The sequence below is a fragment of the Tachypleus tridentatus genome, chromosome 8 (genome assembly GCF_004210375.1).
Source record: "Tachypleus tridentatus isolate NWPU-2018 chromosome 8, ASM421037v1, whole genome shotgun sequence".
Lineage (NCBI taxonomy): Eukaryota > Metazoa > Arthropoda > Merostomata > Xiphosura > Limulidae > Tachypleus > Tachypleus tridentatus.
Window position 1 is genome coordinate 147,062,270 of NC_134832.1, and position 22,546 is coordinate 147,084,815.

The 22,546-nt window shown below is 33.0% G+C and overlaps 1 protein-coding gene across 5 annotated transcripts in view; it reads left to right on the forward strand.

Annotated features, from left to right (window-relative positions):
* The first annotated feature begins 13,589 nt into the window (after positions 1–13,589).
* The window catches only part of LOC143223718 (catenin alpha-like), a 51,769-nt gene continuing 42,812 nt past the window's right edge, over positions 13,590–22,546 (forward strand). The window contains exons 1-3 of one of the 5 annotated variants that reach the window (XM_076452044.1): positions 13,590–13,640; positions 17,960–18,100; positions 18,369–18,558. In XM_076452044.1, coding sequence (XP_076308159.1) covers positions 17,996–18,100; positions 18,369–18,558 — 295 coding nt within the window. In that variant the 5' untranslated portion in view covers positions 13,590–13,640; positions 17,960–17,995. Of the gene's footprint in view, positions 14,845–15,049; positions 15,071–17,959; positions 18,101–18,368; positions 18,559–22,546 lie in introns of those variants that run through there. The other 4 variants (XM_076452046.1, XM_076452045.1, XM_076452047.1 and 1 more) reach the window with 4 other exon arrangements.

The window sequence follows — 22,546 nt, forward strand, 5'->3', positions numbered from 1 at the left end:
TATGCACTTCTTGTACGTTCTTTAGAGAATTAGTTTTATTAATTAAGAACATTCTTCAAATAAATCATAACTGCAGATACAAATAAAGCGGAAATTGTGAGTAAATAAAATTTTTGTCAATTAAATTGAAATAATAATTATTTGGCCTAGCGTTACTTTTATCTACTTGTGTATATTTACTGCTAGCTTTTAATAAAAAGCGTTCTTCGAAACTTAAAACTTATTATACGTGTCTTCATAAACTGCGCCGAATCCTCTGATTCTTGTCGTATACAGCATAAAATGTTTAGTAGCTTACATCCCGAACGGTAAATCTGTTATATCATATTCTTCATGAGCGTTAATAAGTAGCTTATACTTAAAAAAACAAGTTATTACTTTCTACCATATCTTAGTAATGCATTCTGTTGTTGGGCGGATAATCTTTTGTTATTCGGTGAAGAGATAATGGATAGTCTAGTCTACTTAACAATGTTAAAAATATTTCATTTCTTCAACTTTTAGCTTGACATTTAAAGTAACTAACGTTAGGCTTAACTTTACAGATAAACTGCGTCTAAAAAATAACTACTTGCTTTAGTATTTAGTATTTTTATTTCTTCGCCAAAAGACAACCTCAACACTCACAGCACTAAATAACTGTTTACTAGCAACAGATGAAAACACACTAAATCACATACAAATTGTTCATTAACTGTTTAACAAAATTCGATTATTTAATAATTTACAACATTACTAATTTGCTTGTGTATCATTGCTTAAATTCTCCTAACATGTTGGATTCAGGCCTTGCTCTCCTCAAATAACAATACAAATTTCGAAAACTGTTTGTGTTAAGAAAACAGTCTATAATATAGACATCCTTTTTGTATTGTGAGGACACTTGAACAATTCAACCATGTAAGGAAAACAATAACGCATTAAACTTAAATTTTATCACTGATGAATAAAGAAACTCCTAAAATTGAAAAGTATTATTATACATTTATATAAATAGCCGATATAATATCGTGGTGGAACGGATTGTATCATAACTATGTTTTGTTATTCTTTGGTGTGTTGTACGTAGTGTGATACCACGATACCAATTGCAGTTAATTAAAAAAGAACAAAGTTCTCGCAGGATACGTTTTTTTAAGGTTTGCTGCTAAGCACAAAACTATACAATGGCTACGTTGCTGTGCTTATCGCAGGGATCAAGCTCTGAAGTTTAACGTCATAAACCCTCAAACTCAGTCACCGAGAAGGAGAGGATTTCTTTCAAAACATGGCAGCTTGGTTACTAAAAAACTGAAATTGAACAGATCTTGTGCAGAAAGCTGTATTTCCACTCTTGATAAAATTAGCTTTTAGTAACTTTAGGGCCAAGCGTGGCCTTCTTATACATTACCCCTGAGTGGTCTACTATTCATCTAATGACATATTCTTTTGTTTGTTTTTAACAGTCTGCTAATCTCTTGCTATTCTGCTGCTGCTTTGTACGCCATCATTCTTTAATGGAAATCTTTCACGTGTAAGGTAAATAAAGGTCATGGATCACTAAGGGAAAAGACCAGAATTAGACATGAAACCTTCAGGAAAACTTATATTTTCTTTCTTATACAAATAAGTAATTTACATGTTTATTATATTCGTATCTAGGGTTAGAAGTAATTAACATCATCTTTCTAAAATTATCACTCCTGACCTTTTCTTCACTATTAGTGTATCTCTAACTCCAATACTCTGTGACGTGTCTTCACGGGACTTAAGTCGTCAAATAAATCTCTAAGCTTGAACAAGTAAGTCGTGCATTATCGCATACCTTCTTTCCCAGTTATTTTCAAATTATTTCTCCAAGTTTCATTCAAATAAATGTAGATAAATTGGGGTTACGCATGAAGCTAATTAACTTTAAGTTCCAGGTAAAAACAGTCAAAAATTTAGTGGCTAGTCAAAAACTTCACCCAACTCGCCGACGTGAGAGAAAGTGCTACAACTGTACAGTACCTTTTGCGCCGCCTTTCAGTGGCACAGCGACATGTCTGCGGAGTCACACCGCTACAAACCAGGTTTCGGTACCCGTGATGAGCAGAATACAAATAGCTCATTGTGTAGCTTTGTATTTAATTCTAAATAAACAAACTTTTTTCCACATTTTATATGAGTGTGTTAGAGATTTGAACGTTCATCATCATTTATTATATTAACACTGGATCTTCAAATCGTCAGATAGAAATCTATGTACTAAATAAGTGTCAGTATCCACATCCCTCCACCATCTTATAGCCTCGTGATCGTTAAAGAAACGATCATAAATACATATTTCTCCCAGTGGCACAGTGATAAATCTTAAGGCTCATAACGCTTAAAATCAAGTTTCATTACCCAACGTGGGTACAGCACGGATAATCCATTGTGCAGTTTTCTTCCCAACAACAAAAACAGAATAGAGTATTAGAATAGGCTAAGTAAGATAGGTGTACATCTAATGGAAGCTCTCTAGTTGCTATGGGACTAATATCCATAAAATCGCAGAAAAACAACTAATGACACCGTCTCGTAGTCACGTGATCGTCAGATCGGGTAGTGCTGAAGCATCTAATTCTTCTAATGATGCTACAGAAGAACTGAAATGATTAGTTAGACAAAATATAGGACATAAACCACCCACACAAACAGTAGATGCTTCAAGTGTGAGGACATATTGTCAGGAAATGTAAACAAAGGCATGTCTACACTAACATCTTGTTGCACATGATACCGGAAGAAAAGAACTGTTATAACTGTGAGAGGTATAGCAAAATTGTAAAAAATCAACAGCTATTATTAAGCCAATGAGAGAAAGCATAATTAGATCAAAGGCATAACAAAGAGATAACCAAACATCAAGGGTATAGGAATTAGCTGAATTTATAGAGCAATGTTTAATGGGGAATACTCCATCTGTCCCAAATGAGATATTATGAATTTATCGCCTGAAGAAGTTTTGTAAATCCGTTTCCTTGTTCCAAATTCCTTCTGTATTCCACTGGAAAATCTTCAGATACTGAGACCGAATTATTCGATTGCGCGTGACTCCAGATCATCCAGTTACATCAGAACTTTCTATAGGCTAGCTTCCAATAGCTTTACAAGTTGTAGCCAGGAAATCTCTGCGCACTACATGATAATTGATGCACTAGTAGTTGAACTTCTAGTGGCAATAAGGAGGATAGCCATTGTATCACTAAGAAGTAAGATATTCATACTAAGGGTTTTTAGTAATAACATCTCATCTAGTAATTGGAAACAGGGGAGAAGGGGAAACAAATCTCTTGCATGGTTTGAGGAAGTGGTGGCTGGAAGAGCTCATCAGACTTGAAGAATAAAGATATCACATATTATATTTACCCAGGTTGTGGTAAAATGAAAAGTTGTGATGATGATAAGGTTAGTAGAGTTAGATTTCTCCAAGTTGGCTTAATATGCTTGAACATCTCTCATCACAAAGAATGACACGCTCCAAAGTTAGGTAGATGTTGAGAAAAGTAGTACATGGAACTAGAAAAGATGTTTAAAGGCTGGTATGTTTAAAAATTCCCGAAGGGCAGACAATCCGAACCAAAGTCAATCAACAATGATCATCTTTGGGAGAATGATGATGAGAAAACTGGGTAGCTCCAGCAAAGAACGAGCAAGAAGATCAATCTGTTGTAGGGCTCAAAGTTGCTATCAAGATTTCATCCGGGTGATCATTAAGGATGCAGTCACAAGTATATTTACTCAATAGCCTACCTAATTAGAACTTCCTCCAGCGACAGGACAGCCAGTAACAGCAAGGAACAAGGAATAATTCCTTCTACCTACCACAGGTGTCGGAAAAAAAGTTGCAAGAAAAAGGTAAATGGATTAGTTATCGCTTTTATTAAATTCTTCGATCAAGTAACCGTGGAATTGTAAGTTTACTCGTACGTTGATTGTAATGTCATCAAACGAGTAAATGTCTATTGAAAGTGAAATCACTATTTATGAATTACAGCCTATAACTGTTTACAAGTGACAGAAACCTAATGTAATCGTTAAGGAAGAAGTAAGCTAAGTTGTTATCATTAAAATGACTAAATATTTGACTCACATATTTTCATCAAATAATATAAAAGAGCCCGCCCAATAAAAAACGTATTACTTCAATAATAATTTCCCAATCATAGTGTTTTCTGTTAAGTTATTTGCCTGAATAAATTTTTAGGTTTGCCATCTATGTATCCTAACCTCTTACTCATTTTTGTTACATACACTACAATAATACTAGGTTTTTGTATATATATTTGTTTAAATATTTCTTTTCATTTTCTGTGACGTAGCAACCTAATACATTCTTTGACTGGCTATTCCCTCTACTGTGAACTGCAGTTTCGCCTATTAAAGGCTTATCGGCACAGTCTAGATCAGAAAATCAAAGAAATATCCACTTATAATGGTGGAGTAAATTAGCTAGTTTATGTTACTATATGATAAAGTATAACGTACTCAAAACCCTATTGATATGTTGTTTCATTTGGTCGTTGATCGGTTATGTGACTTGGGAGGGTCGGGTGCACTTAAACCTCTGCTTCCCTCCTTGATTATCAATTTGGTTCTTGAATGTTGGATGAATTTGTTAATAGAATACGATCTGATAGCTAGGAAAGCCCGTTCTTACGTCATGCAGTCACTGAAGGCGAGTAGCAATTGTTCATTTGCACCCGCGGGTCACACTTTTCAGGACATGTCCATGAATGTATAACTTCCAAATTTCTGAAATGAATATATTTTCTTGTTGTCGTTGTTCATCGTCAACATAAAGTTTTATTTACATAAACAGTTCTATAAATATCAATTGAAAACATATAGCATTAATCCTCTTTTCACATTAATAAACCCTTTAAAACTAAATTAACGCTATATCTGGCTACCAGTTACCTTAGTAGTAGGCGGCCATAGATTGCTTAATGAATTTAGTGGTGAGAAGCGCTTAGGTATCATCAGGTATGATACAAAGTTAATCCGCCGTTTTAATGATTAATTTTATTAAGAATTTTGCAAAAGTAATTTATTAATCTATTTTATTTAAAGTCTGTCTGACAAGATACGGATGTTTGCTTAATTATATTTATGTGTTTAGAATGCTCGATTCGCAATCTGAACGACATAGGTTCGAATCCCCGTAACACCAGATATGCTCCCCTTTAAGTCGTGGGGGAACTATAACGTGCGGCTAATCCCATTATTCGTTGGTAAAAGAGCAGCTAAAAGTTAGCGGTGGGTGGTCTTTCACTGCTATAGCAGGAACAGCTAGTGCAGATAATCCTCGTGTAGCTCGTGTTCATAATTATGAACGTATGTTTTCTTTGTTTATCAAGCAGCTCTGTAAGCTTTATTAAATTTTGTATTGTTTTGTTTGTAGCTTGTTTGCATGGGATCTAGTTACATTTAACCATGCTGAGCCAGCATACACTGCCACTGCGCGTGTGTAGGTTTTATATATTTTAAGTATATTTTCTGTTGCTGCCAGTCATAAGTAATTCGCCTTTACCAGATTTCATTTCTAAGTTCACTGATATGTTTAATCCAATATAACTTAGAATGGTAGGTTAGACCCAGAAATTTGGCTGATGTGGCTACTTGGAGAAGAGTTTCGTAAAGAATTAACTGTATAATTTTCGGTGCTGTTTGCTCTTCTTTTTTTGATATTTTGAATAATATGATTTGTGTTCTAAGGACATTTATTTTGGTTCTCCATCTGTAACAGCAGTTTTCCTTTTTCTTTAACAGATTTAAACAAACTTTAGCACCACTGTAGTAGATATTTTGTGAAACAACATATTAAAAGCTTATTAGAATTTAAAAAAAAAATCTAACATTAGTTCGTAGAATAACTTTCAGCTTTGGATTAACCATTAAGCAAAATAAGCAAGTGCTTAGGACACCATGGGAAGGTAGGCACCACAGAGTTTTTCCTCTAGCTATCGTGCCCTTAACTCCTTCACTGCCACACTCAACTTTAGTCGGTTTTTTTTTTTTTTTTGCAATTGTTTTTTTCTTATCTGCCGTGTTCGACTTCATTTTGCATTGTTAAAGAAACGTTTTCTTTGTCTCGGGGAGCGATTAAAGTTTTGAGAAACTACTAAACTATGTATCTGAAGTAAAAAGTCATTGATTTACGAAATATTACTGTAAAGAGTAGTACAAAATGTTGATAAAACTTCAGGTAAAAGATGATCGTATGTTATGATGTCTGACCTTGAAGATAAAATGTTTTTTCCCATTCACTCCTTCAGTTGTGGCTGTTAACAAGAAATTACAGACAGTGGAATTGTTTTGTTTTACCTTTTACAGCCTTATTCAATCACACCTACAGAAAAATAAGAATATAATACCACAAAAACATAAGTCAAACGAAATGGTGACAGATGTATACAGAGACGTGGCTAGTTTTATGTTTTTCTCTGCTTCTGTTTTCGTACGTTATATTTGGATTATTATCTCGTTTGTTTTAGTTCTATTTGCGTTAATATTGCATTATTCGCGTGTGTTTTGTAATATTTGTATAAGTGTGTTCCTCATTGAAGCTTTTCTGAGCCGTAATTTTTTTGGCTTCAAACAACCTGCTGCAAAAAATCCTCTTGTGTGTGAGTACATGTTTTGAAATTTATCATACCAAGAAAAATTTAGAAAGGAATGGCACTGTAACAATGCCACCGTTCATATATTATATGTAACCTATAAAAGTATTTGGGCATGTATGTATTATCTTGTGATTATGTAATAATACAAAAAGATCTGAGGCTGAGATTTACTTAGAGGATAAATAGCCAACAAAAATTTGTCAAATATACCGTTTTTAGACCCAAAAATTGAGATTACAATTATATTCTCCTTACTTCTTCCTTGATCTTATCCTGACGTCATAATGCCCCAACGCGGCCCGGCCCGCTGGTGACATTTTTTATGAGACGAACGAACAATCCACGAAAGAAACACAGAGACAACGACAACACACTTTTAGATGTAATTCAACTATTTTGCGACTACAAATTCGGATCAGTATGTGTTCTTCTACATTTCTGAAAAGCTGTGAAAACAATTAACTGATCGGAGCGGTCTAAAGCCGATGATTCGACCTTTAAGGTCAAATTGCGTAAGACTTTGTACATGTATGACAACATGATTCTTAACGTTAAGTAGTATACACTATACTACTAGTAGTAATGCAGTACTGTGGTATCGTGGTCACACAAAGATACTGTAAAGAACCGACAAATCAACAAAATCAGTTTAGGATTGTCTGAAAAAGTGCATGAATTGAAGAAGTTCATGTGAGCAAGGTTAGTACTGAGTACCAGGCTTAACATTAAAGGCCACAGTTGAATGTATTAGCATTAGGCCTAAATACTGTAACTAGTTTAGTGTAAGTGCACTGCAAACGCTACTGTAGCCTGGAATATTTTTGTTTGTTTGTTTGTTTGTTTTTTAATTTCGCGCAAAGCTACACGAAAGCTAGCCGTCCCTAATTTAGCAGTGTAAGACCAGAGGGAAGGCAGCTAGTCATCACCACCCACCGCCAACTCTTGGGCTACTCTTTTACCAACGAATAGTGGGATTGACCGTCACATTATACGCCTCCACGGCTGGGAGAGCGAGCATGTTTAGCGCGACGCGGGCGCGAACCCGCGACCCTCGGATTACGAGTCGCACGCCTTACGCGCTTGGCCATGCCAGGCCTACCTGGAATAATGAAGTGGACTATTCCCAATTTAAGGTCGTCGTTTTGAATTTGTCTTCGCATCCAGGCGTGCAGATAAAGTATCAGACATATATCTATTTTGTTGATGTATTGTTTGTTGGCTCTTCTAAAGTCCCCGGGTCAAAACGGAGCTTAAAGTTGAGGTTACAACTAATTCTTCAGATATTTGAGTAGGATGAAGGTACTCTAGATTAGGCGTAACCCAGTATTCAGTAGTTCAATGTGCAGTACTGTTTACAATTGATTATATGTTATGTATGTGTAATAATACAGAATGATTACTGTGTATGTAGGCTACTACAGTATGTGATGTTGATCACAAATTGTTTTGGAATACTTTTTGGCTCACAATAGATTTGCATATTACCATTGACATTGCTTCTTGCATACAGCTACCATGGTAACAACCTTAATGAAACTTGTGCAATTACTGAAAACTAATTCTAAAATAGATTGAAGCCAATCTCGAATCGATTTGATACTGGTCTCGAATGGTTTTCAATCAATCAGAATACAGTAAATCAATAAAGGTATTTATGAATTCATGTTTATGTGCTGATGGACTTATGTCCAAAGATAACTTTCTGATAATCTTTGTCAAAATGTAGACCTAGAGTTTAGTATGTTTGTCTTGCCAACGTTTTTCTTTATGAATTTCAGTGTTTTTCTGATAATTATAACGATATATGATGCATATTCTTTTGTGTGTGTTTTGTTTTAGGTTTGTTTATGTATTTTTCGGACTGCAAGAGGAAATGTGTTCAGTTAATTGGTGCAAGAAAGAGAAAACTGGCAAAAAAGAACCAACAAAAGACTTTGGATTTAGTGACGAAGACTTGAAAGCTGACTAATTTTTTCACTCAACTTACACAACATGATCTTCCAAGTAAAAACTCATCTCCGCCATCAGAAGTCACTTATACTGCATCTGACTCTGACAAGATTGAAGTTGAACCAAACTCCACACCTACAAGTACCATTTTGTCAACTTCAAGGCTAGAACATCATGATGATGTTGAGGCGTCACAGGTTGGCTCAACTGACACAAGTCTCACAACTGATCTCCTTTGCCTGTAAATTCTCCTGATATCTCTAGTGTTAATATTGATGCAAGTAGCTCTACAAGACAGTCGGAAGTTGAAATAATTGCTGAAAATGAAAATCTACTGGACTTTGGTAAAATGCTTCAGTCTACGAAAGATGAAGAAACTAACGCAAAAGATCCAAGGTGAAATACTGTTGTAATTGATGGTTATGAAAGAAACACTACTCACCGAGACTTTGTGATAACATACTTAACTCGCAAACAAGGTTTAGGCATGCGACAAGAGTTGAAAAAAACCAAATTAAAGAAGAGTGCAATTACTGAGAACGTGTATTAGAACGTGTAATAGCTTTTATTCGTACGTTAGCTGAACGTGGCCTGGCTTTTCGAGGAACAGATTAAAAATTTGGTTCACTGCAAAATAAGAATTTTTTTTAGGACTGATTGAGCTCATAAATCAGTTTGATTCATTTTTAGCAGGGCACTTTTCGAAATATGAAAATTCTGGAAAAGGAAATCCTTCTTACTTGTACAAAACCACCTGTGAAGAACTCATCGAACCATTGGCTCAGAAGATCCACGCGTTCATTGTTGATGAAGTAAATTATTCTGGTTATTTTAGCTTGTCAGTTGACTCGACGCCAGGTCTACCACATATATATCAGTTAAGTGGTGTACTTCGACACTTAAAAGATGGGCAGCCTATTGAACGCTTTTTAACCTTTCTGGAACTGGAAAGCCATACCGGTGAGGAAATGACAAACCAGGTATTGCAGAACTTACGTGAAGTTTGCAACCTTAATTTTTTAAAATGTAGAGGTCAGTCTTGCGATAATGCTGCTGACATGTCTGGGCGTTATAAGGATATGCAGCAAAAGGTTTTAGAAGAAAATAAGGGTGCCATACATGTGCCCTGTGCAGCCCATTCACTAAATCTGTTAGGCCAAAGTGTTGTTGACTGCTGTCAAATGGCAGTTAATTTTTTCTTTACAATGCATTTGCTCTATACATTTTTTTCAGCCTCAACCAGCCGGTAGAAAATTCTTAAAGCTTGTCTTGGAAATGAAAGTGTGTTAAAATCCCTCTCTGATACCAGATGGGAGGCACATGCTATGGCAACAACAGCAATTTTGAAGTTTTTTTTAAGACTTTGGAAGTTTTAGAATGTCTAGTTGAAGAACAGTCACAAAAGGAAGACACTAGAAAAGCAGACAATATTACAAATAAGATGCAAGAGCTAGAAACTGTTTTTATGTTGATCGTGTGGGATGAGATTTTGTAAAAGTTTCATAAAGGAAGTCAAGCTCTGCAAAATGAGAATATGAACTTAAAAACATATGCAGATTTGTCCGGGTTATTAGCTAACCAACAACGCACTTTAAGGAATGACATTGAAAGATTTGAAGCAATTTCAAAGGAAGTACTACCAGATGTTGATTACAATGTAACTCAAACTCGCAAACATGTCAGAAAGTAGGTATTCAATGACGGAGATGCACCAAAGTAGATCTGAATGCCAGAGATAAATTTCGTATCACCACCTTCTACACAATTGTTGACAAACCAGAAACCCAGATGAGAAGAAGAGGTGAGGTGTACAAACAGGTTTTCTTTCCTTAGTGATGTGTCAAATGACGTCACTTCATCTGCTGAAACTGAAAGGTACTTTCTGTGTTCCCAAAAGCTAATTGATGCTTACCCAGAGGACTTGGACACTAATCTCTCTGCCGAGCTTCAGCAGTTTCACTCATATGTGCACCATAAGTTCAGTGCAACAAAAACTCTAAAATCCAGATTTAGTCATGCTGAACTTTATAATATAATTTCAGAAGACAAAATTGAGTGTGCGTTTCCAAATGTAGACATTGCATTGCGTATATTTTTAATATTAATGGTCACAAATTGCACAACTGAGTGCTCATTTTCTCAACTCAAGCATATTAAAATTCCCAACAGAACAACTATGCAACAAAACAGGCTGGATGTTTTGTCTCTGCTAAGTACAAAAGCAGATTTGTTACGCCAAATTAGTTTTCAGGACTTGATCAAAAACTTTGCAATTAAAAAATTTAGAAGAACACTTTTTTAAAACTTAAATAAATGTTAAGGTGTAAGTAAATAATTTGCGTACAGGGTTTTAAGTTCAATGTGAGAATTTTTTAACATCAAAGTGGGAATTTTTTGAATAAAAGGGTTTCGAGTAATTTTTTCATTTTTGTTAACATCAAAGTGAGAATTGTTAACTCAAAGTGAAAACAAATATACAGTAAAAATAATTATTTTTAATTATCATTAATCAAAAAGTAATTTCACTCGTCATTTCTAAATGAAAGGTCTCAGTCAATGCTTGTTTTGATCCATGCCCCATCTGTTAAATAGATAAAATATAAAGAAAAATAAATTATTTAATACAGTTGTGGGGTCAGACCTGGATGAAAACTAAAGAATGGTTATAAATTTTCAAAATTTTGTTTCACTTTCAGCACTTATTGAGTGTTAATGTCTTGTCAGTTAAGCAATAAAAAGACCGAGGGGGCACCATTGTTGGGCTATGCTTTGGGCATCAGTTGTCCTTAATCCGGCCTTGATAACATTATAAGTTTATTTACTTGTAGTATTAAATATTGTAAAGTTTATTTCTAACTGAACTGAAGTAAGAAATATTCGCAAGTTGTAAAGTTAATTTATCTTTTCTATCGAAGATAGGCCGAACTTAATAAAAGCTTAACTAATGTTAGGCCTAAGACAAATAGACTTACAGATTTCGGTGTTTGCGATTAGAATTATTTTAAGTTGTTATAGAAATTGTTTATTAAACTAAAAAAATGCTGTTACAATAAAGATATTGATTTGATTGGAAAAGTTTTGTGTGTCTCTGCTAATTTAAAATTACTTTCAGACTGTCACTTTCACCTTAATGGTCTTCGTGGTTAAGGTCCAAAAGAGAGTCATGTTCCTTCCGCTAGTATGTTGGATAGCTTATATGAACTTCCATTTCTTTTGCATTAATCTCTTTATTTATTATTTTCACTATTTACTTCCAGTTATCAAAACTTATTTCATAATGTTTCTCCGTTTATAGTAGCCGTTTTCTTTAAACCAAAAACTCATTCTAAGTTGGGAAAATCGTAAAATATCGAAATTTAAGGAGCAGTGTGAGTGGAGTTGCCTCACTCTCTGCAATATAATTGACTGTCTGATAGGTAAGACAATCAACTCAGTTTCTGCAACCTAGGTGTTCAAATCCTATAATCAAACACGCTAGTCCCTTCAGCTATGGGGCGTTATTGTGTTCGATCAATCTCACTATTTATTGTGAAAGTGTAGTCAAAGATTTAGCAGTGGGTGGTATTGATTAGCTGCTTTCCCTCTAGCGTACCTCTTCCAATTTAGGGATAACTGGCGCAGAAAGCTTTCAAGTAGCTTTGTGCAAAATTCAACAATAAACAAATGATATATTTGTTATAACAGACATTGATTTTGTGTGTGTGTGAGAAACCGCCCAATTGAATTCCTAAACAAAAACAATGACCATTTAATGCATTGGTTACCATATATTATGTGTATATAAATTAATGATAAGATTTAAAGGTCACTAAAATTTCTGATATAAAAATTTAAAAAAATATAAAGCAAGCAACCTTTGCGTCTATTACCTACCTGATTAAGGCCCGGCATGGCCAGGTGGGTTAAGGCGTTCGACTGGTAATCCAAGGGTCGCGGGTTCGAATCCCGGTCGCACCAAACATGCTCGCCCTTTCAGCCGTAAGGGCGTTATAATGTGACGGTCAATCCCACTCTTAGTTGGTAAAAGAGTTGGCGGTGGGTGGTGATGACTAGCTGTTTTCCCTATAGTCTTACACTGCTAAATTAGAAACGGCTAGTGCAGATAGCCCTCGAGTAGCTTTGCGCGAAATTAAAAAAACCAACCTACCTGATTACATCGGTGGGGCTATCCCAAGATGGCTCAAACTTTGGTTACAGATTTCTCCGGCTTGCTTGATTGGATTTTGTGTATCTTCGTTTAATATTCTGGTGTGTGTGTGTATATATATATATATGTATGTATGTATAACCTTTATATATGTGTAAATGATAAAGATATCGCATACGTCCTTAAATATCTTTTAAACCCAATAGATGACGTTACATATGGATGGATAGACACGCGGCAGTTTCTAAATGTGAAATACATACTTTATCCAGGTATAAAATAAAATAAATAATCAAAAAAATTATGAATTTCAAAATGTAGTGAGGTTCTTATTTTAAAAAGTAATGAAGCAAGAACTGAAAACCACAATCAGAAATTTATAAAATTAAGTCCCCACTTTGACAGATTTATATATTTATCCGTAGACTAAAGTCTATATTTTATAAATCTGTGATTGTGGAATTATTTTTTGTAAAAGTTATGCCTATCAGGCATATGGCTGCACTGAAAGTTTAAAGATGTATTTATTCCATGGGCATATAAAAACTGATCAAATAAATGGAAAGATTCATAATCTTATTGTTGATTATTCTATTCAACTAGTATCATTTGTTTCTTGTTACTGCAGCATTTATTTTGTTTTGAATACTGCTTGTAGCAATTCTACGAGTAACCAATGATTCCTACTTTCGATTAAAATTATTTTTCCTCTTTATGTACTCTCCTCCAAGACAGGTAAATATAATATGAATATATATATATATATAAGGTATGCTGCAAACGTATTAAAAATTAAAGTGTTTGGATATAGACGGTGTCCAAATATAATACTAAAGTATTATGAATCATATTTCCTTTTCCGTCTTCGCCATTTTGTAATTTGAGGAGTGGCCTTGATTGATAGGTAAGTTCAGGTAAGTCAGTGGTTTTTCTTTCGTGGTAGCTTTTAAAAATATATTCATTATCAGTTGATTAGGACAGACATTTTCGTTTCTAAAGTGTAATACTTAATTAAGGTTTAAGATTAAGAAGGTTTCACAGTATAACGTAATCTATTTACATGAATATATATATAAATATAACTAGAAGTATATGATATCTGCTGAGGTGATGCTAAGAAGTTAGGCTTAAAATTTAAATATACCGATGAAACTTAAAATATGCAACTAACACTATTGACTTAGCGAATCTGAGATTTCATTCACTGTTTTTAGAGTAATTGTCATACTGTTCTACAAACAGTAATGTTTTCGGATCTAGTAATTTTTAACTTTATAAATTTGTTGGAATATATATTTCTAAAAAAAATTCCGTTAATCATGTGGCAGCACTATGATGTATAAAATAATACTTTAAGAATTGTTCGATTTTTTTCACTTATGCTGCTATGAATATAAGTGTGTATATGTTTTTAACAATATCAATTTTTAGTTGTTCCTGTAAGTACACTAGTTTGTGTCATAAAGTTCACAATTTTAAGGTGTATTGCTTTTTTTGTTTTTGAATCAGTTACACAATTTAATATCTATTGTGCAGTACACGTTTTACAAATTATAAGTAATATTCAGTGTTGAAAACTTCTATGGAATAATTTGTAATGCTTCTGTAATTGTAATATTCAGTGGTTTGAATTTTCCGAGATGATAAGGATGGAAACCTCTTGCACAAGTGTAAGCATAGTTTATTTTGTAGCTGAAATATAGCTGCAGAAGTAAAGCAGTGACTGTTAGAGAAGCCTCAGTATTTATTTTGTAACTTGAAGAAAGCTTCTTATCCTGGTTATTGTGGTCTAAAAAAGTTTCCATGGGAATGGGGAAACTTTTGGTATTCCTGTAATTTACCTTATATGCATAGCCAAAGGTAATACATTTACTTGGGGGCATATTTGGAAAGGTATATATTGTATATATTATAGATTAGTGATTCTCAAATGTTTTAGGCCCATGCATCACTTTATGTTTAATTTTTAAAAATTACAAATCCAAGTGTAATTTTAAAAGAAAAGCTAAAATTCCAAGTAACAAAATTCATATTTTCTACACTTATGCAAAGGATACAGTTGTTTTGGTTGAAGAATATGTCATCTATTTTTATCAATTTGAAGATAATAAAATACTGGTGAGTTGAAAGTAGTATGTGAATATATATATATATATATGATATATGGAAAGGTGAAATTGGCCTAATTACAAAATTTTATGATTTTTGTTATGTCATACACCACCATTAGGTTGTATAACATTACACATACAGAGATATTGTAATAATTTCACTACAATATATTGTTTAAAACATATTGCAGAGAAAATGAAACAATGTTTTCATGAACACAACTCCCATGAATGTAAGCATTTCTTTCATATTTTTAATTTTCTGAAAATAATCTTTTAAAAAATTATTTTTTTGTTAGGTGAGAAAATAACCACTTGTAGAGGTTCATATGTTACTATTGTAAGTCTCTTTAGGTTGACTGTATTTTGTGGTTGAAACTTGTATGTGAGGCATCCAGCTCGTACATTGTGTTATTATCTGTGTTGTTTCTTCAAACATTTTCAGTTTCTGGTATACTGCTTTGGTGTCCTTAGTTTTGTACTGGTTGTCACTCAGTTCATTATCACTTGGTTTCTGCCAAAGTGCAAAGAATAAAGAATTTATAAAATATACCTTTTGAGGGGTAAACCTCATATCTCTCTCTTTTCTTCTTATAGTTGCAGATTTATAGTTTCTCAGCCCATCACTGATTTTGTAAATAAGTGTTAAATAATTATTGATTAATTTCAATAGTTGATTAACATTTATTATGTTTGTCCTTGCTGAGTTATTACTTTAAGTTCTTTGCTTGGTCAGTTCTTGTTTTCAGCTGTTTCTTGCAAACTTTATTTAAAAAGAATTTCTTCATCCAGTTTGGTGAGATGGCTCTTTAATGTGTTACCACTTTCTCCTGAAATACTAGTTGTTATATACAAGATATTTTTTGTTCTGAGTAAAATTAAATCAATGGATGCTTTTTGTTGTACTGGGTTAATATATAAATTTAACATAATTATGACATAGTACAGTAAAACTTGTCTAAAGCATAATTGCACGGGACCAAGTGAAATTTCCAGCTTAGACAACGAACATGCATTTTCTTAATTGTGTATAATGTTTTAGCAGAATGTTATATTTGCTTGACTCAAGGGAAATAAACCATTTGTGAATAAAGTTATTATACTGTTTATGCTATATTTATTAGAAAAGGACAAAAATACATTCAAAATATACATAAGTACACAAAATCTTAATCAAATGTATTTGAAGAAAGTGCCCAATTTTAACTGTTTCATTTTCTTAATGGACTTTCTCATGTGGTTAAAAGGGAATGCCAATTCTATAGCCTTTTAATGAAGTTCATTTTCCACTTCATTTTTGCACACAATTTAATAGTGTTAATGTAACTTAAAACTTGCGATGAAGTAGGAATTTCTATTTCCTCACTATCTTTTCCATTTTGTTCATCTTCTGAATCTCTCACACTGTTATCATCTTGCAAATCTATTATAGGTTTTAAATCAATTTCATCAGTTTCTGTTAAAACATTCTTGTCAACGTTCACAAAACTTTGTGTTCACAGAATCATCTGCATCAATCTTCTCAATCAAAGTTTGGATTTCACTAGAATCGTCATAACAACAACTTCTCCACAATCTCCGCCATTATCAGAACAAATCCACAGTTTTGAAAGCACTTTATTACACATTCATCTTTACGCATTTGATTGAATGACTTAAAAATGTAGTTCCATCTAACATGTCAATTTTTATGGCCATTTCAGATGATCTCTTACAGTCATCCATGTTTGTAATAATATGCTGAAGCATCAGTTTTCTGTATTTCAATTTTATACACTGTATAATTCCATTATCTAGTGACTGTAGAACTGATGTTGTACATGGTAGAAAGACTAAACAAACATTTTAATGTTGAACTTTTGGGTGACAAGTTGCATTATCTAAGAAAAGTAGAATATTCCTAATTTCTTGTTCCATTCTTTTGTTTAATTAAACTGCAAAAATAATGATGACAGAACAAAGAACAGAATATATTTAACCAATACTTACTGTAACAAAATGTCCAAAAATTTATTAATATTTAAAAAAATTAATATTTAATCAAAAATATTTTTTCCACCTTACTCAGGTTCCAATTCTACTTGTTTGTAGATGAGGTAGGTGAAAGATAGTTGTCCGTCCTCGTTACGCAGGTTCTACCAAAAAGAGGGCATTTTATAAGAGAAATCTTAAGATAATGCTGCAAAATTTTGATATTTTTGGCTTATACCAATTTCTGCCTTATGCAGCTTCTGGCTTAGACAGGTTTTACTGTATTTTATTTTAAATGTGTTGTATGATTTAACTGAAACAACACTCAAACGTCTAGAAATGGTTTAAGTGTTCATTAGATCCTGATTACTTGGGGCAGCCTTGAAACCCCTCGTGGATGTAGAATCACTAATGGTGGTTCTGTAACTTGTAATAGAAAAACTACTGTTGCTAATTAATATTAACTTCTATTAGTAGGCTACTAGGCAGGACAGTAATTATGTAGATTGTCTCACATTTTAAATTGCTGAATGTTCTGATTAATTTGACTAATCGTTAAGAAATGGGAGATAGCAGTAAACTTTATTAAGTCAATAAAATGTCCTTTATGTAGAGCAAGTTTCTTTGATTATCTCAACATGCATATGTTGTGACATTTGTTCACCTTTGTATTTCTGTGTAGCACACCTTGGTGTATCAAATGGATAGAATATTAGGTAGAACACCAGCATCTACAGCTGTTGTGTGAGCAATTTTCACAAGCTGTATCATGTTGTGACATTTATTGACCTTTGTATTTCTGTGTAGCACACTTTGGTGTATCAAATCGATATAATATTAGGTAGAACGCCAACATCTACAGCCGTGAGAATAACAGTTTTTTTAAAGGTGAAACAACACTATCAGGACAACTATAGTATATTGACAGTGAACTTGAAAATTAAGTTAATTTATTTAATAGTACTTAGTATGATGGTGTGAGAAATGAAACAAAAAACATTAAGCAGAAAATGGTTTTAATAAACATGCTCCTATTCATCCGTTAAACTATTAAAAAGCACATCAGAATTAATGTTTAAATAAATATAGTAGTTATAAGTGTAGGTAAATGCTATTTATAAGTGTGTGATTTATTTTCTTTCTTTTATCAGGGAACGGTTGTCGGAGTGAACGTAAGGAATCTCATAATGACTAATGATGGTCTAGGCGGAATGGCACTGAAGTGGGACCCCAAAAACCTAGAAATATGTACCCGCTCAGTTGAGAAAACCCTGGAACCTCTTGTCATCCAGGTATAAGTACTGAATAGGTATTAGATTTACTTGAAATCTGTGAAATACATGTATAAATAAAGTCTTGGGAAAACTTGTTAAAGGTAGCTTGTGCTTATGTTATGCTAAACAAAAGAAAGTATTGATGCACATTTTATATAGTTGTTTTTAAACTGTCTTAATAAAACATTGTATTTGGTATAAGTTCAGGTTACTAATGTATAATGTTATGTAGTATCTATTCTGGTGCTTTTCTTCTCAACTGCTAAAGATTTATTTACATATTTAGGTTACTACCTTAGTCAATACTAAGGGGCCATCAAAAAAGAAAAAGGGTCGTTCTAAACGAGCACATGTCTTGGTGGCTGCCGTTGAGAAAGCCACAGAAAATTTCATTCAGCAAGGTCAGGACATCTCAAGTGAAAATCCTGACATACAACACGAAATGTTGTCTGCTGTTGAAGAAGTGCAAAAAACAGGTAATCTCTAGAACCTTTCTGTATTTCAAACCTATATGTTGATTAGCTGGTTATAAGAACTTATAAATCTGGAAATTATTGACAGTTTCTAATCAAAGGAAGTTAACCACATAATTCAGAACCAGAAGTGTAAAACGGAGTTAATTTTATATTCTAGTCCAACTAGATTTATGTAAAGAAACAGAATTGTGTTAAATGTTGATTCACTGGTTTGGTTTGGTAGTATAGATCTTTTTGGTCATAATCCCAAAAATATCTAATGAGGTTTGATGTTTGGAGGAAAAGCTTCTTGGAAGTGAGAGAAAATAGAAATGTAGAAACTTGTCTTCCATATATTGTAGTAAACATAGACTTTCTCCCCATTGTATGTTATAATCTGCAACTTGTATTGTCTGGTGCAAACTACTGGATGTAGTAACTGGTTTAATCTGCTGTATGTATTAACTAGTGTAATCTGCTGTGTGAATTAATTAGTGTGACCTTAAGGGCTCAGTATAACATACACAAGTTTATCTACACATTTGCACCGGTTAAGTATTCACATTATAACTTTTGATGCAGCAGGTGCATGTTCACAAGATTTGGTACTTTTATTAAAGATTACAAGTATTATGGGTACAGAAATAAGACTTTTTAATGAAATATTTTTACCAAAGATTTGTTTGTGATAATAGTCTTTTTCATTACTAGTTTAAGTGTAAAGTAACTTCATGTTATATTTAAAAAACTAATCTTCATCCTCAAAATATCAAATATTATTTGTGTAATCTATAAAATGTCCTAAATACATTTCAAATGCTTATTTTCAGTAAGGTATTACATTTTGTTATTTTCTATACCTTAACCATGTAGGGTCTTACCACTTAACCAACCTTGTAACCATCATTAAAAATAGGAAGTAAGTATAAATTATGCATTTTTAATGTTAGAATGACTACCTATTATGACACAAAAATACACGTTTAGACTAAGTATCTTAAGTCTCAAAATACTATATATTTACATATATATTTAGTATTATATTTTTAGCTAACATTGTGTAACTTGTATTGATGTGGTACACATGCATTCATATCCAGTGGCACAAAACTGACCTTTAATCTTCCCTGTTTTGGCTGTATTTTAGTGGACTAGTATTTTGTAATATACAGTCACATTTCAATTACTATACATTATATACACATTATTACTATTTAGAAATAAATTATTTTTCTTATTTTTCATAAAATAAATCAAGAAGTAAAGCAAACAATTATTTCTTCTCACTACAATGTTTGTACTCGGTTGTTGCTCGATGCAAGTCACTAAGCCTTTAAAAATTTCACATGTAGAGGATATCACGCAACATTTTTTTAGATTTTATACATACAGTTTAACAATCAAAAATCATAAATAACTACACTGATACCATGAAATTCCATCATCATTTATTAAGCTTAGTAACTAAGATGTGTTTAGATTTTATAAAACATGAAACTTCAAGCAAACAAAAGACAGTTTGGTTTGTATTTAATTTCATGCAAAACTACATGAGGGCTATCTGCATTAGTTGTCCCTAAGTTAGTAGTATAAGACTAGAAGGAAGACAGCTAGTCATTACCACCCACCGCCAGCTCTTGGGCTACTCTTTTACCAGTGAATAGTGGGATTGACCATCACATTATAATGCCCCCATAACTGCAAGGGCAAGCATGTTTGGTGTGATGGAGATTCGAACCTGCGACCCTCTGATTATGAGTTGAGTGCCTTATCCACCTGGCCATGCTGGGCACTAAAGACAGAACCTACCCTTCTTGAAATCTTTTTTTTGAAAGAATGTGGTAGCCTTCTAACACATTAAAATGGCTGAGAAACCCACAAGAGGGACATTCCAAGCTGTTGATTGGTTATTCACATGTCATATATTGAAGTAAATGTATATAAGGGACCATTTCCAAAAATGGAAAGAAGTGAACAGGGCCACATTGTTTGATTCAGTGCATAAGCCATATTTCAGCAAAATAAAAAGATACAAGGTTCTTATTTTATACTTAAGTTTGTTAATATCAGTAATTTCAGTTCCTAATTTGTATGAAACTATAGACTTGGTATTTCAAGAACACAAAGGTCCATTTTAAACTGCTGCACTTAACATATCACATGACTCATTAAAATCTATATTTGGATGTGTTCTTTTAATATTTACTTTTAAATTAAGAAATTAATTCATATATAATATTAAAGTTTAAATTATAATCTACAATTCGATTCCAAACGTATTAACATAAGTTCATTAAATAGTAGTTCAATAAAATTTTGAATGCAAGTCAACAAATGTGATGACATGGCCTTTGACCTCTAGAAAAAGATATAAATTATTAATTAATAAAACAAAAACCACATGCTCAAGACTTTTTAAGAAAGTATATGAAGTTAGGCTTCACAAATCTCTTTACAGAAATAAAGTACAATTCAATTTAAGTAGTTATAAGAAGGTTTTGTTGAAAAAATAATAACTCCTATAATTATTATACTTATGCATTATATTTAAAAAACTCAATATTTTATATTTACCTTCTCTTAGGATCATTTATGTATAAAACCCACAGTGTAGCTGTTACTAATAATAAGTATAATTTGATGTATGTAAAACAGTCATATGTTAAAGGAAACGTCCTGTACAAGTTATCTACAACTTCCAAAAAAGTTGTGACATTTGATGCCAAATTAGGCACACACACATACACGATCTTAAATGAGTTATTAACATTGAGATCATAAACATCAAATCAGACACACTTATGCACATCAGAAGACCATAAATATACACCAAAATTTAGTGAAGCACTTCTGCAATGTCTTTAAACAGGATTATACATTTATGCTCCACATAAATATTGTCTCAAGGTGAACAGCACTGTTATAATACAGTAAAAAGGCTCTCGAATGTCAAACATATACATACCATTCCTTGCACATTTTCCATTAATCTTGCAAAACTATTATAAATGCTGTAGATTACACTAGTTAATACAAGCAGTAGATTACACTAGTTAGTACATGTAGTAGATTACACTAGTTAATAGAACAGTAGATTACACTACTTAATACAAGCAGTAGATTACCCTACTTAATACATCCAGTAGATTACACTAGTTAATAGAACAGTAGATTACACTACTTAATACATGCAGTAGATTACACTAGTTAATAGAACTGTAGGTTACACTATTTAATACATGCAGTAGATTGCACTAGTTAATAGAACAGTAGATTACACTGGTTAATAGAACAGTAGATTACGCTACTTAATACATGCAGTAGATTACACTAGTTAATAAAACAGTAGATTACGCTACTTAATACATGCAGTAGATTACACTATTTAATAAAACAGTAGATTACGCTACTTAATACATGCAGTAGATTACACTAGTTAATAGAACTGTAGGTTACACTATTTAATACATGCAGTAGATTACACTAGTTAATAGAACTGTAGGTTACACTACTTAATACATGCAGTAGATTACACTAGTTAATAGAACTGTAGGTTACACTAGTTAATACATGCAGTAGATTACACTAGTTAATAGAACAGTAGATTACGCTACTTAATACATGCAGTAGATTACACTAGTTAATAGAACAGTAGATTACGCTACTTAATACATGCAGTAGATTACACTAGTTAATAGAACAGTAGATTACGCTACTTAATACATGCAGTAGATTACACTAGTTAATAGAACAGTAGATTTTTATATGCAAAAACGGCTCGTTTGGGTTGAGAAAATATTTTACATAGAAGAAGCAACAACGTTGTTCGCTCTTCTATGTAAAATATTTTCTCAACCCAAACGAGCCGTTTTTGCATATAAATTTCTCAACAGGTGGGTTTCTCGACATCACTGAGAACAGTAGATTACGCTACTTAATACATGCAGTAGATTACACTAGTTAATAAAACAGTAGATTACGCTACTTAATACATGCAGTAGATTACACT